The sequence below is a fragment of the Electrona antarctica genome (genome assembly GCF_951216825.1).
Source record: "Electrona antarctica genome assembly, chromosome: 6".
Taxonomy (NCBI): Eukaryota; Metazoa; Chordata; class Actinopteri; order Myctophiformes; family Myctophidae; genus Electrona; species Electrona antarctica.
Genome location: NC_136811.1, coordinates 41657402 through 41669776, shown reverse-complemented (window position 1 = coordinate 41669776; position 12375 = coordinate 41657402). Strand labels below are relative to the sequence as shown.

Sequence of the window (12375 nt, the reverse complement as noted above, 5' to 3'; positions counted from 1 at the left end):
AAGGACGCCCAGTTTGGGGGATCACAGACCCTCATAACTCAGAGAGTATACAAATGGAACCAAGTGAACCACTCGCTGAGTTACAGAGCCAAATGGGTCCATTTGGTTCTTGACTATATGAATCAGAACGCTGGAACCCTCTCAAGGACCCCTGGAGGTTCCTGGCTGGACCCCACTTTAAGAACCACTGGTGCAGTATATCAACTCTGAAGAATCTGAATCAGCTTTATTGTATGATAGTTTTAGCATATTTAATTTAGACTTTATAGTGAACTAAAGAGCAGTTTGAGCAGTCTCTGTGACAATGCACTGTCGACAATGCACTGTCGACGAGGAAGGAAAGTACACACAAAACTAGCAATATTTGCCAATTGCCATGTAAATATTGTAAACATTAAAGTGAATGACATCAATTGACACAACGTACGTGGCTCTTCGCTCTTCTGAAATTAGAGACGAACACAATTACTTAATTCTCACTATTTTTCTCATAATGAAATTCAACCATCCAAGATCAGGCTCTGTTCACTTGACTCGCAGATGGAGGTAAAAGTTGCGCAATGACACACGTGCAGACACTTGCTGTGTGTCCCACTTATCCGTGGTTGAATTCGACCCAATATCGAGGGTACCGTCTGTCAGGGACTATACAAGCGGAGGACCAAAGGGTAAAATTGAAACAATTTATTGATTACAGCCAATGCCAGATTTGAACATGCAAAGACAGTAAAGATATTCTCATCAGTGAAGCTTTTTAATCTCCAGAAAGAACCGCCAGTTTGACATGCATTAGGCCACGGAACCCCATTTGATACAATTTCTTATCTCTGGGACCCCAATCTACTCTTTGCAATCTGCGTAAAATTCACAGTTTGGATAACTTGACAACTGTGTAAAGTTAACTTTGAGAGTGTGGACCCTGACGGATCCATGTTTATTTTGTACACTCTCAGAGTTACAGGCCTATATAAGGGTCCATTTGGATCGCCGGAGCAGATGTTGAGAACCAGTGCCGTAAGGGTAAATTAAAGGGGCATTCCACTCATTTTCAACATTTTACTATATCATTAATGTACCTTAGAGCTGTTGTGTGGAAATAATACAAAAGTTCCCCCATTCTGTGTTTCCTAGAACTAGAGGTCTGAAAAAAGATTTTGTTCATAATTACAGTTCTAGGAAAAACAAAATGGGGGGACTTTTTTATTATTTCCACACAACAGCTCTAAGGTATATTAATGACATAGTAAAATGTTGAAAATGGGTGGTTTTCCCCTTTAACAGCACGCTGCGTAGATTCATTTGGGGGTAAACCTATAGGCCTTTGGCCTGCATGCCCAGTGCAGGCCACAGTCCCAAGACTCCCACATGGAGTCTGATGGAACCTGGCCTCAGGGCCCATGCAAGCTACTCTGTAAACAGCAGTGACCAGTGATCAGTGATGGAGTCAGGGGAAGAGAGGCTCCCACAGCGGGGAACACGCAGTGCAGCTGTACAACTGGGAAGAGTTGTTTTCCCTCGAACCCCACACAGACAGACTGGACACCCAAACGTTTGCAACTTTCTGTCACAGATTTGCATTCCCTCCAACCCCTAACACGTGTCTATTTGGAATTCCATAAGGGTTCTATAGTTGAGCATTGAAAAACACAATGTGCATTAAGTACAACCTTTCTGAATGTAGATGTATTACACCAGTGTGTGTGTATGTGTATGTGTGTGTGTGTGTGTGTGTGTGTGTGTGTGTGTGTGTGCGCGCGTGCGTGTGTGTGTGTGTGTGTGTGTGCGTGTGAACTAGAACCTTTTAGCCGCAATTTATAAATTGGCTAGTCTTTGGAAATTAAAAAGAAATTCATAAAACTGTGAAACATTTTGAATAAATTTGAAATATTTTAACAACATCTTTTATAGGGAGGGGTCCCTGGCACAACATCATTTTCAGATGGGGGTCCATAGCCAAATACATACAGGCTCCTTTGCATGAAAATTGAGAAATGAGGCTCCTTGACATGAAAATTGAGAAACATTTTATTAGACTAGGTGTAATATCGGGAGGGAGGGAGGGAGGGAGGGAGGGGGGCTGATGGCTCTCGTTTTGTCGACAGATGTGGAATTCAGTGAGACCTCTCCCTCACAGGGTTAGCCTCCTGTCTGTCCCATGTTTATAAACCAGAACTGGTCTCTCTCTGCGCCACAGTGGCCCTTCGGCTCCTCACATCCAAGGGGCCGCTGGAACTGGGCCCAGACCAGAACGATCCGGAAAGCGCTAGTCTGCAGCCCGGTTTGCCAGTATATAGATCGTAATAGGTTCTGACGTCCTGCTGCCTGAACTGCTGTGCTGAACAGAGACTGTGCGCCCCCCTGCCTGCCCTGTCAACAAAGAACAATTAACGGCTGTTGTACCCAGAGTCATGTAAAGACACCATTACGTAAAAACCAGCCCCCTGAGACCTGATCCTTGTTGACGTGGGGGGCTTGTCCCTCGCTCTCTGACTGATGCTCTCTCTCTCACTTTTACGTAAGTAGATTTCATTAAGCGGTTCTCAAAGGAGTTCGGGGGGTCCTTGGGAGGTGTTCCGGGGGTTCCCGACAAAAATGAGTAAGTTTAACCAGTACCACTTATAAGCTCTATTTAAAAAAAACAAAATCACACTCATGTGAAGAGAGGGGCACCCAGATTGTGGGGGGCATGTTGATGTTCTCATGTCCATGAAAAATTAAATAAATGTATTACGTTGTATTTATATCAGCGAGATGATGTTGCTGATTATTTTTTAACCTAAACAAACCATAAATACTTGGCTGGCACGAATCATAATTTACTAATGACTATTCAGATAATTTCTCTCTCCTCACCTAAAGTAGTTAATCTACTTAATCTAATCTAACAAATAAGATCTCTTATGGGGGTCCCTGGCACCAAATCCTTTCAAATGCGGGGGGGGGGGGGGGGGGGGGGGTCCTTGACATATGTTTGAGAATCACTGCATTATAAGAGACAACAAACAGTGTGAATGGGCGCCCCAGGAAATGGGTGCGAGTGGTCCGAACTAGCCTTCACTTGTTATTCAGTAAACAAGATATACTGGGTTTTTACTGCCCTGAAAAAGGCTTAAAGAAACAGCTGGTTCCAATGTGTGGGTCTCTGAATGGCTCTGGACCCTGAACAAGCGTTCTTGGTTCTTGGCTTGAGATGTGTGGGAAACCGAGGAGGGGTTGTATTAGTTAGGTGAAAACTGCCCAGAAGTTATGGCAACCATGAGACCCTTTTGTAGTTTTTGAGGGGCGCTAGCCCCTCCTACAGGTTTAATGTCCCTAACACAAACATTAACAGTAAAGAGAATTTAGTTTGTTTTACATCATCATCACCTAATCATAGCAACATGAGTTAGACTTTAATATATTACCGAATTCCCTCCTTGATGTTGATAAGATCATAAGAGCGCCCCTCACTTCACATGGGTGTGATTTTTAGTTTTATGTCTGGAAAAAAGCTCCTGATACAGTCTAGTATAGTCTTGTTTCTTGGGTATTCAGGGGAAAGGGTTATAGTAACTTAATCTCCACTAGTAAATCATGTCATTTGAATGTGCTTTTGTGGTTACTTATGAATGCTGTAATATCCTCATACGTACAGTACTGCATACAATAAAGCAATTTTGCAATTAAGGTGAGACATGGTAGGTGAAATCATGATTAGTTTTTTTTATTATTATTTTTTTTTGCTATTTTGCTTCCTAAACATGTTTTCTTTCAAACTAAAGCAAAATAAACATTCAAAACACAGATTTAGATGTTTATTTTAGTAGTTTATTTTAATGACAGCTCGTTTTGCTGGGTGAAAATCCACCCTCTCAATTTTCATATGTCAATCTCTAATATGTCAACAAAATGAAACAATCATTTTGAACCTGGCTTTATCCGATCTTCAGATTTATCGTCCCGAAATGTATGCAAATTAGCGCATATAATGCCTAATTTGCATATTTAAACATATCATTTCAGAAAACTTGTAATACAAGTAAATATAAGTAATCAACTGGAGAAGTTTCATTGTGATAGCTATTAGTTAACTTTTTCCCCCTATTCACCTACCATGTCTCGCCTTAACTACAGTGTAAACCATTAACCCTACCCTGTGTGTTAATGAACCTATCAATTCTAACCATTTCCTTATTATCTTATTATGAGAGCATTATATCATCCTTCAAACTCTGTTGAAGTGGTGCCTAATGCAGCATAGCGTTGCCATCTACAGGCGATTATAGGCAAGTACAGTCTACAGGTGTCATGACAAAGAAATCAGTGTTGTTGACCATTTTTTGTCTCTCACACAGTATATGATTTTTACTGCATAATAATCAGTGATCTGGAGGATGTGACTGGAGGGTGGCAGTCCAGCCCGCTGACCCTGACCTGCCCTGGGACAGATCCATGCAGCTGACCCTGCCCTGGGACAGATCCATGCAGCTGATAATGCATGCATAGCCTGAGCCTGGGATTACAGAGAGGTTCATCTTAAGTGTTCATAACTCTGAGAGTAGTACGCAATAAGTACTACTGTATGTGCCAAAGGGGGTAAGATCAGCTATTGAACCTTGGCCGCATAGTATGTGTGATTACTGTGAATCCTGAATACACCTCTGTAACTGTGAAACAACAAAGGGGATGAGAAGCAATGAATGGTTACACAGACAGACAGACAGACAGACAGACAGACAGACAGACAGACAGACAGACAGACAGTACATGGCTACAACAGTCTTCATGTTAAATGGGCAAGGAATAAAACAAATTAGATACAGTATATACATATGATAATATATTAATAAGATATAAAGTATGCTTCTTTGCAGATACGACTGTATTGACCTTATGCACACCGCTGCCATCTTGCCAGCAAGGTGCTAATAAAACGTCTGGGTTTCCGAGGCTAGCAAGGTGCTAGGTGCAACTTCCCATTGACAGCCCATTCATCCAAACTCACCATCACCAACATATTGCAGCTGTACGAAAAGCTTGAATTATCCTCTTACTATCTGCCAAGTGTTTGTTTCATAAAAGTCCACCGTAGACATGTTATGAGCTACTTCCTGTCAAGAAATTCCTTGCAGAAAATTATTTTTCTAAGTGTCAGAGCTTGGAAGCACTCGTTATCAGTAAAGCAAACTCCTGCTGCCTCTTGCAGGGCTGTTGAGTGACATTCAACGAGCACTTCCAAACTCCAGCACTTCACTTGCCTCCTTTCTGTCAATTTCTTGACAGAAAAACATGTCTACAGTGGCTTTTAATGAAACAAACACTTTGCAGATAGAAAGAGGATAATTCAAGCTTTTCGTACAGTGCAATGTTGGTGAGTTTGACGTTGTTTAATACAATTAGATAGGACTTTTCTGTTTGGATGAATGGGCTGTCAATGGGAAGTTGCACCTAGTTAGCATCTTAATTGCTGTCAAGATGGCAGCAGTGTGCATAAGGTCAATAGCTACTGATAAAACGCTTTTAAAATAATTTGTCTAATTGTATCACACTAAATATGACATAATAGGCCATCTGGCATGGGCATCTGTTCAGTAAGGTTTCTCAAATAATACAAAAATAGAAGCACTGATTGTCAACATAATGGGGAACTGAATTTAACACACCTGTCATTCAGGGCTCCAATCTTCTTGTTTTGTACAGGGTACCAACAACAGTGCCTAAAACAATAAAGGAAATAAAAACGGAAAGCATGGTTAAAGGAATAGCCCAAGTAATTTCCACTTGTTAATTAGGCCTAATACAGTTGAAAAGTTTGACAGATAAAAAAAAAATAGGCTCTTTAGGAAGATATATTTTTACATCCTAAAGAGCCTATTTGTAATTTGTTACAGCAAAGTATTTGATGGCGTGCGTGGTAACCAAGACAACGGAAAGATCGATGTTCCTTTTTTTCTCTCTTCATAATCTCTCCCATGAATGATCTCTCTCCTCACTCATCCGCTCACGTCACGTGTACTTACACATGCTCTGAGCATCAGTCTCAACCGATCGAAGGATGCCTGGAGATGAAATCATATAGGACTATAGGCTATGATTCAAAGACAATTGACGTTTACGAGTCTCAATCCCAGACAATGTAGCCTATATATTCACTTATTGTTAAAGGTCTATTTTTGTTTATGCAAAGCAACAGCAATAAATCATAAATAATTTACCCGATTCACGTTTTTAGCCTATACTTATAATTAATCTTAAAGTGTATATACTTACCGGTGCTAATGTTGACTCTGGTCCCTGAAATACATAAAGAAAACGGTCGCGCTGTTAATTAATTAAAAGTAGCCTGCCTAAGTTTTATCCACTCAAAACGTGTTTTCTCCGGTAGCCTATTTGTGATGACAGATATTTTGCTGGCTGTACCATGCGACATTTATCCAAAATTACCGATTTATTGCACTATTATATTAACTGTTACAATACAAACAGACATATACAAAGGAACAAGCATCCGTCTCAAGCCACACCACAGGCAGTGAACGGTGATGTTTGGGATTTTTCCACTCGTGGTGGATGGAAGAAAGAAGCACATTGCGGTTGGCTGTGAGCGGCTGCTTGCGATTGGTCACTAACGGAATATAAAGTGGGCGCGGTTTGCAAGGAGCCATGGACCGACCAAAACACTGATGCCAAAACAAGCCCTTTTTTTTTAGCCTACTTCTGTCTTGTTCTTCTTGGCTAATACTCCGACCACACCAAGTAGGCTAATCTTATGGCCTTGTCTTCATGTTCCCGGATGACATCTAGTGTAGAAGCCATCCTCACTGTTTTGTATGTCTATTTATTATTATCACAATGTTGTAGCTATTTGACATTATTGGGCACTGGTTTGACTTATTGGGTTAATTGAATTATTGTTTGGATAACAGGGGCACGCCTCCCCAGGCCTAATTGCTTGACAGAGGGTATAAGTAGGCCTGGGTGATTGGGGAGCGGCATGCACCTGGTGGACAAACAGTTTTTACCAGATAGACAACACAGAAGATACACAGAAGATACAATGCCAGAATGAGCTATTTGTAATGTACTATCACTGCACTTTAATGGAAGTAAATGCAACCCAAAACGACATTCAATCTGTTTCTTTATTCTGCACATCCAAAGTCTCTGGGTGCATCAGTGGGTTTGTTGGCTAAGGTGGAAATATTTGGAACCAACAAAAGAGCCACAACATAGTAAAAACTGGGTCCTATTGGATTTAGATGTTGGAATATTGGACATTCTGGGACAACAAGGGAACACAAGTGGACGCAACAGCAACAAAGACTCATCAATTTTAGTAGCCTGGTATGTATACAGTGGACACCGAATTTAAAAGCTGTATAGGAAAACAGCAATAACTATTGGAGTTATTTTATTTTCGTGTTTTTCCACTGCTTAACTTTTATTGGTGACTTGTTTGCTGGCCATTTTCTGCACTACCGGCCATTATTATTCTTGTTTTGTCACTGCCGGACTTTTACTAGTGACACACCTGTTATTTTGCACTGCCTTTATTTATTTGGGCATTTGCGCTGCTGCACTTTCTTGGAAGTTTACACACTGCACTTTACGTGTGGTAAAAAGGAAATTGCAATGTCAGACTCTGATGTCACAAGAGCAGGAAGCGATGGTGCGCTACAACCCGTAGAAGACTGGTGGGAACCGTGGGAAGATCCTCCAGAGCTCAGTCGAAAGGAGATTGAAATTATCGTGCAAAAGTGGATGGAACGAGAGATGGAGAGGGAGCACAGAGAAAGCATTTTGGCCACATATGACGTGGTGGAAGAAGATACAACCCCAGGAGAGGATGGCAGAGAGACATGGCAGGAAGGAGAGGACAGTGTCTCCAAGCCGAAGATCCCTCAGGCTCTGGAGGAGAACATTCTGCAGCTGAAAGAGATCCGACAGGAACAGCTGACCGACCCTGCAGAAGAGGACGGGGAGGACGGTGAGAATGAGATGGCTGTGGAGACGGGCGGCTCCTCATCTTTCAGCGTCCTATCTGAAGCGGAAGAGGGATTCTGAGGGAGAAGAAAACTGCAAGCAGGGTGCCATGATCAGCAGTTTGGCTGAATCAGCTGCCGTGAGGAGGCTGAGAAGAGAGGTGAGAAAGGCGTCCTTTCCCATTACAGCAAGCCAGTGGTGGAATACATCAATTTACAGAAACACACACACACACACACACACACACACACACACACACACACACACACCCCTTGTTTGTGTGTTGTAAATTTTTTAAATTTAAAAGTTTTCATATTTTTGCGATGACATTGAATTTTGTTATTTTTCATGTCATGTTTATGAATTGAATACATAGGAGCTACATAAGTATTCAGTCAATCAACATTACAAGTCATCAATAATATTTATTATCATTATTTTGTTCCCTATCCGATCCCACTATCAGTGGTGTTTTCTGACTGTCCACTAGAGGGGGGTGTGCTGCCAATGTGTCACAAAGTGACCCCCTGTAGTCCAGCTGAATGACATTCTGGTCTTGGCTGAACCCATACATACAGCGAGCTGCATTGTGCGGGCGGCCTAGGGGGCACGGCTCAGTCACTACACAGTGCATTAGCATGAGAATGGCGCGTCAGTGTAGTATAAAAGAGAAGGCCACGCAATTTACAATACATCCCACCACTCTAAAAAAGGCGTAGGCCTATGATCTGTCCTCTGCTCCCGTTCCTCCTCTTCCAAACCCTGCTAAACGTGGTTCGTCCGCTCCATAATCGACACTCTTCCCTTTTCCTCCTTTTTCTCCTCCTCTCTCCTTTCTCCTCAGCATCTCTCTACCTCCTCCCTCCTCCTCACCCTGCCTTCCCTCTTCACGGTGCTCGCCTTGCTCCTGGCACGACTGGCTGACAGCATCATGGAAGAACCCCACACCTTCCTGTACTTTGCCTACGGCAGTAACCTGCTCAAAGAGAGACTCCAGCTCAAGAACCCCTCAGCCGCCGTCCACTGCGTGGCCAGGCTCTTGGTATGATCACGCTATGCGTGGCCGCACACACACACACACACACACACACACACACACACACACACACACACACACACACACACACACACACACACATGCACGCGCACACGTGTACATGTCAATGTACATGTATGCATACTGAGGTAAACAGAGATTTAGAGCGAGTTGTGCAGTTGTGAGCTTGTAGAACTGCTGTTTTCAGTGTGCAACACTGGCACACAAACCGAGAAAATCAAGTCTAACACTAACAGGATGGGAAACATATGGGGTGGCCATCATCATCTTCTCTGTGTGTCTCTTTCTCTATCTGTCTCTTCTTATCTCTGTCTTTCTCTTAATACCTTCTCTTCTTTCCAGGATTACAAGCTGGTGTTTGGGAACCACAAGGGCCTTGCCAGCGACCGGTGGCATGGGGGTGTGGCGACCATAGAGCACAGCCCGGGGGATGAGGTGTGGGGGGTGGTTTGGAGGATGAACATGTCCGACCTGGAGTCCCTAGACAGGTACAGCTGAACCCTGCAGCTTCCACGCATGGCTTGGGCAAACGGCCAGCAGGGAATGACAACCCTTTCATGTGTCTGTGTGTGTCGACACGTGTGTGCAGTCAGGAGAACGTGAGTCTCGGAGCCTACAGCCCCGTGGCGATGTCTGTGAAAACGCGAGGACCTGAGCTCAGCTGTCGCACCTACATAATGAACAGCTGTGTGTACGCCCCGCCCTCCCCACAGTACATGAAGGTAAAGCCACCGCCTCCTGTTTCGCCTCTTTGAGCACAGTGCCATGTTCTCCAGTCCTCTTTGAGCACAGTGCCATGTTCTCCAGTTCTCTTTGAGCACAGTGCCATGTTCTCCAGCCTGATTTCACGTGTCATTGTCATCCTATAGTGTTTAATTTCCCTGAAACTTCACTCCCACTGTGTCATGATTTGTTGCAAACTCTTTCAGGCAATATGTTTTGGCAAGAAATTATGAATCTCTGAATTAGATTTAAGACTACAGAGGCATCACAGTCCACCAGTGACGGATGACAACATACATAGATGACATAATCATTTGGAATGAATCTCTGTCACCCCCTCCTTGTCATGGCAAACAGAACAATTGCTGTGGTGTTTGTTTCTGGTGCTTGCCGGCCGCCGCACTGAGATTGTTTTTGTATGGCGTAGATAATGGGGCTCAAGGGCACTAGGTCATGGGCCTTTTGAGCCTGTTTACTCATGCCCTTTACTCACCTTACTCCCCGAAGCTTCTGGATTGGTGGGTTCCAGCTAATATCTGGTTTCCACAGAGTCATTGCTTAAATACAACGATGCATTAGTCAGTGATTCACAAACATTTCCCCCCCTAAACTGATAGCTGCGGAATGCCATTTGAAAGGATTTTGTAAGGAAAGGAAAATTGCCCAATCTACAAGCAAATTTAGCTGGAGACTTCCTGGAATCCCCTCGCGTCTCCGGACCCCACTTTGAGAACCACTGAGTTGTGTGATCAGCCTGTCTCATCCTGGTGTTCACAGTTGAGTTCTGTATGTGAACGACTCGTTGCCAGGTTGTTCTTTTGCACGTCTGACTGCACCAGATAACACGCGGGCTTGAGAGAAAAAACAACAACAAAAAACAGAGGGCAAATGGGAGAGAGAGCGTGGCTTTGTGGCCAAAGCTTTGTGGTGTGTTGCACGACTGAGAGAGAGTCACTCTGTTGAACATGTTTTTTTTTTTCAATCTCCCTGTGTGTGTGTGTGTGTGTGTGTGTGTGTGTGTGTGTGTGTGTGTGTGTGTGTGTGTGTGTGTGTGTGTGTGTGTGTGTGTGTGTGTGTGTGTGTGTGTGTGTGTGTGTGTGTGTGTGTGTGTGTGTGTGTGATAAGCCACATTTTAAGATTCAATTTGACATGGGAAGGGAATGCTGCATGGATCTGAAACCTGGCAGGTTCTCTATAGGAAATAAAATAGTTACAAGTCCAGTACAAAAAGCAATATTAATGAAATAAGATAAATGTTTATTGATCCACGGAGGGAAATTCAGGAGTCATCACAGCACTATGAATGAAACACAGGAGAGGTAACAGGTAAGAGTATGATTCAAGAATCAAACCAAGATAATAAACTAGAGAAAGTGCTCCTCAGGTCTCCTTCACCAGGTCAGGAACGTTTGTTGTGGGCGTGCATTGTTTGGTATAGAGTGATCGTAGAATGATGAATTGCATTTTTATAGCGCTTTTCCAAGTGCTCAAAGCGCTTTACAATGGTTCATTCATTCATACATTGGGAGAAGTAGCGGTTAATAGCCAATAGACAACGACTTAGTACGTAGTAAGTGTTTTGTAGGTAGAGGATTTATTATGACAGGATCACAAAGAAAAGCTAAGCAAAACTTAGCCAATCAGGATGGAATATGACAAATATACTGTATGAATGGCAACTGTCACTATACATCTATTGCCAATGAATGAATATTAAAGAATATACAATCTATTGGAATCCGTAACTGCAACAACAAAAAAATGTATAATTGCTGACATTCAAATACTAAAGGGAATGAGGTGGAGGTAGAGACATGCAGTTTGTTTTGAATGTTTTTGAACGTTTGCACTAATGTTGTGCATAATGAGTAGAGCGACTCATTGATCCTCCATCCTCCATTACCAGGTGATTGTAATGGGGGCTGATTGATTGATTGATTGATTGATTGAACATCCTCCATTACCAGGTGATTGTAATGGGGGCTGTGCAGAACGGCTTGCCAGAGGATTACCAGGACAAGCTGAGAGCCATCCAGACCAATGAGTACGAGGGTTCCTTGCCTGTGATGACGGAACTGGCAATGAAGAAAGCCAAGGAGAAAGCCCACCGCCGCTCTGACGCCTGACAGTGAAACCAAACAACTCCATGTTCGAAGACCTCAACCTTTACACTGGCATATTAGTCACCATAGCAGTGCGTTCTAACTTCTTGGGCCTAGGGCTGGTCTGGTCCCAGTGCCATTTCTTTTACACTCTAGAAGCATTGTTGAAAATGTTCTGCGAAGCTCCAAAGCAGCATTCTATTTTTGTGCGATTGCATAAAATCTTCATTACACTATTGGCCTATTATCATTTTGTAAACACAAAAAGAGCAAATCATGTCTGGATCCACATGGGAATGGTGTAGCTCCGGTGTTACGGTGTATATCTCGGACCTTGTGTGGCCAGCCTGTGACATCAGTCATTTATGATGTCAGTCAACATCAACACCAGTCAAAATCTGTTTACAGGCTCAGCCCCCTCCAAGTATTTAAAAACGTACAAAACAATTGACCATATATATATACACACCGTGGCATCTTGCCAGCAAGGTGGTAACTAGTTGCAATTTCCCATTGACAGCCCATACATCC

At 43.1% G+C, this 12375-nt stretch overlaps 1 protein-coding gene across 1 annotated transcript; it reads left to right on the top strand.

The window, feature by feature from the left end:
• The first annotated feature begins 7091 nt into the window (after nt 1–7091).
• Nucleotides 7092–12080, top strand: ggctb (gamma-glutamylcyclotransferase b). Its single transcript, XM_079504122.1, has 5 exons — nt 7092–8122; nt 8807–9004; nt 9362–9507; nt 9609–9741; nt 11710–12080. The coding sequence occupies exons 1-5, from the start codon at nt 7973–7975 to the stop codon at nt 11866–11868; spliced, it is 786 nt and encodes a 261-aa protein (XP_079360248.1). The 5' UTR covers nt 7092–7972; the 3' UTR covers nt 11869–12080.
• Nucleotides 12081–12375: the final 295 nt, after the last annotated feature.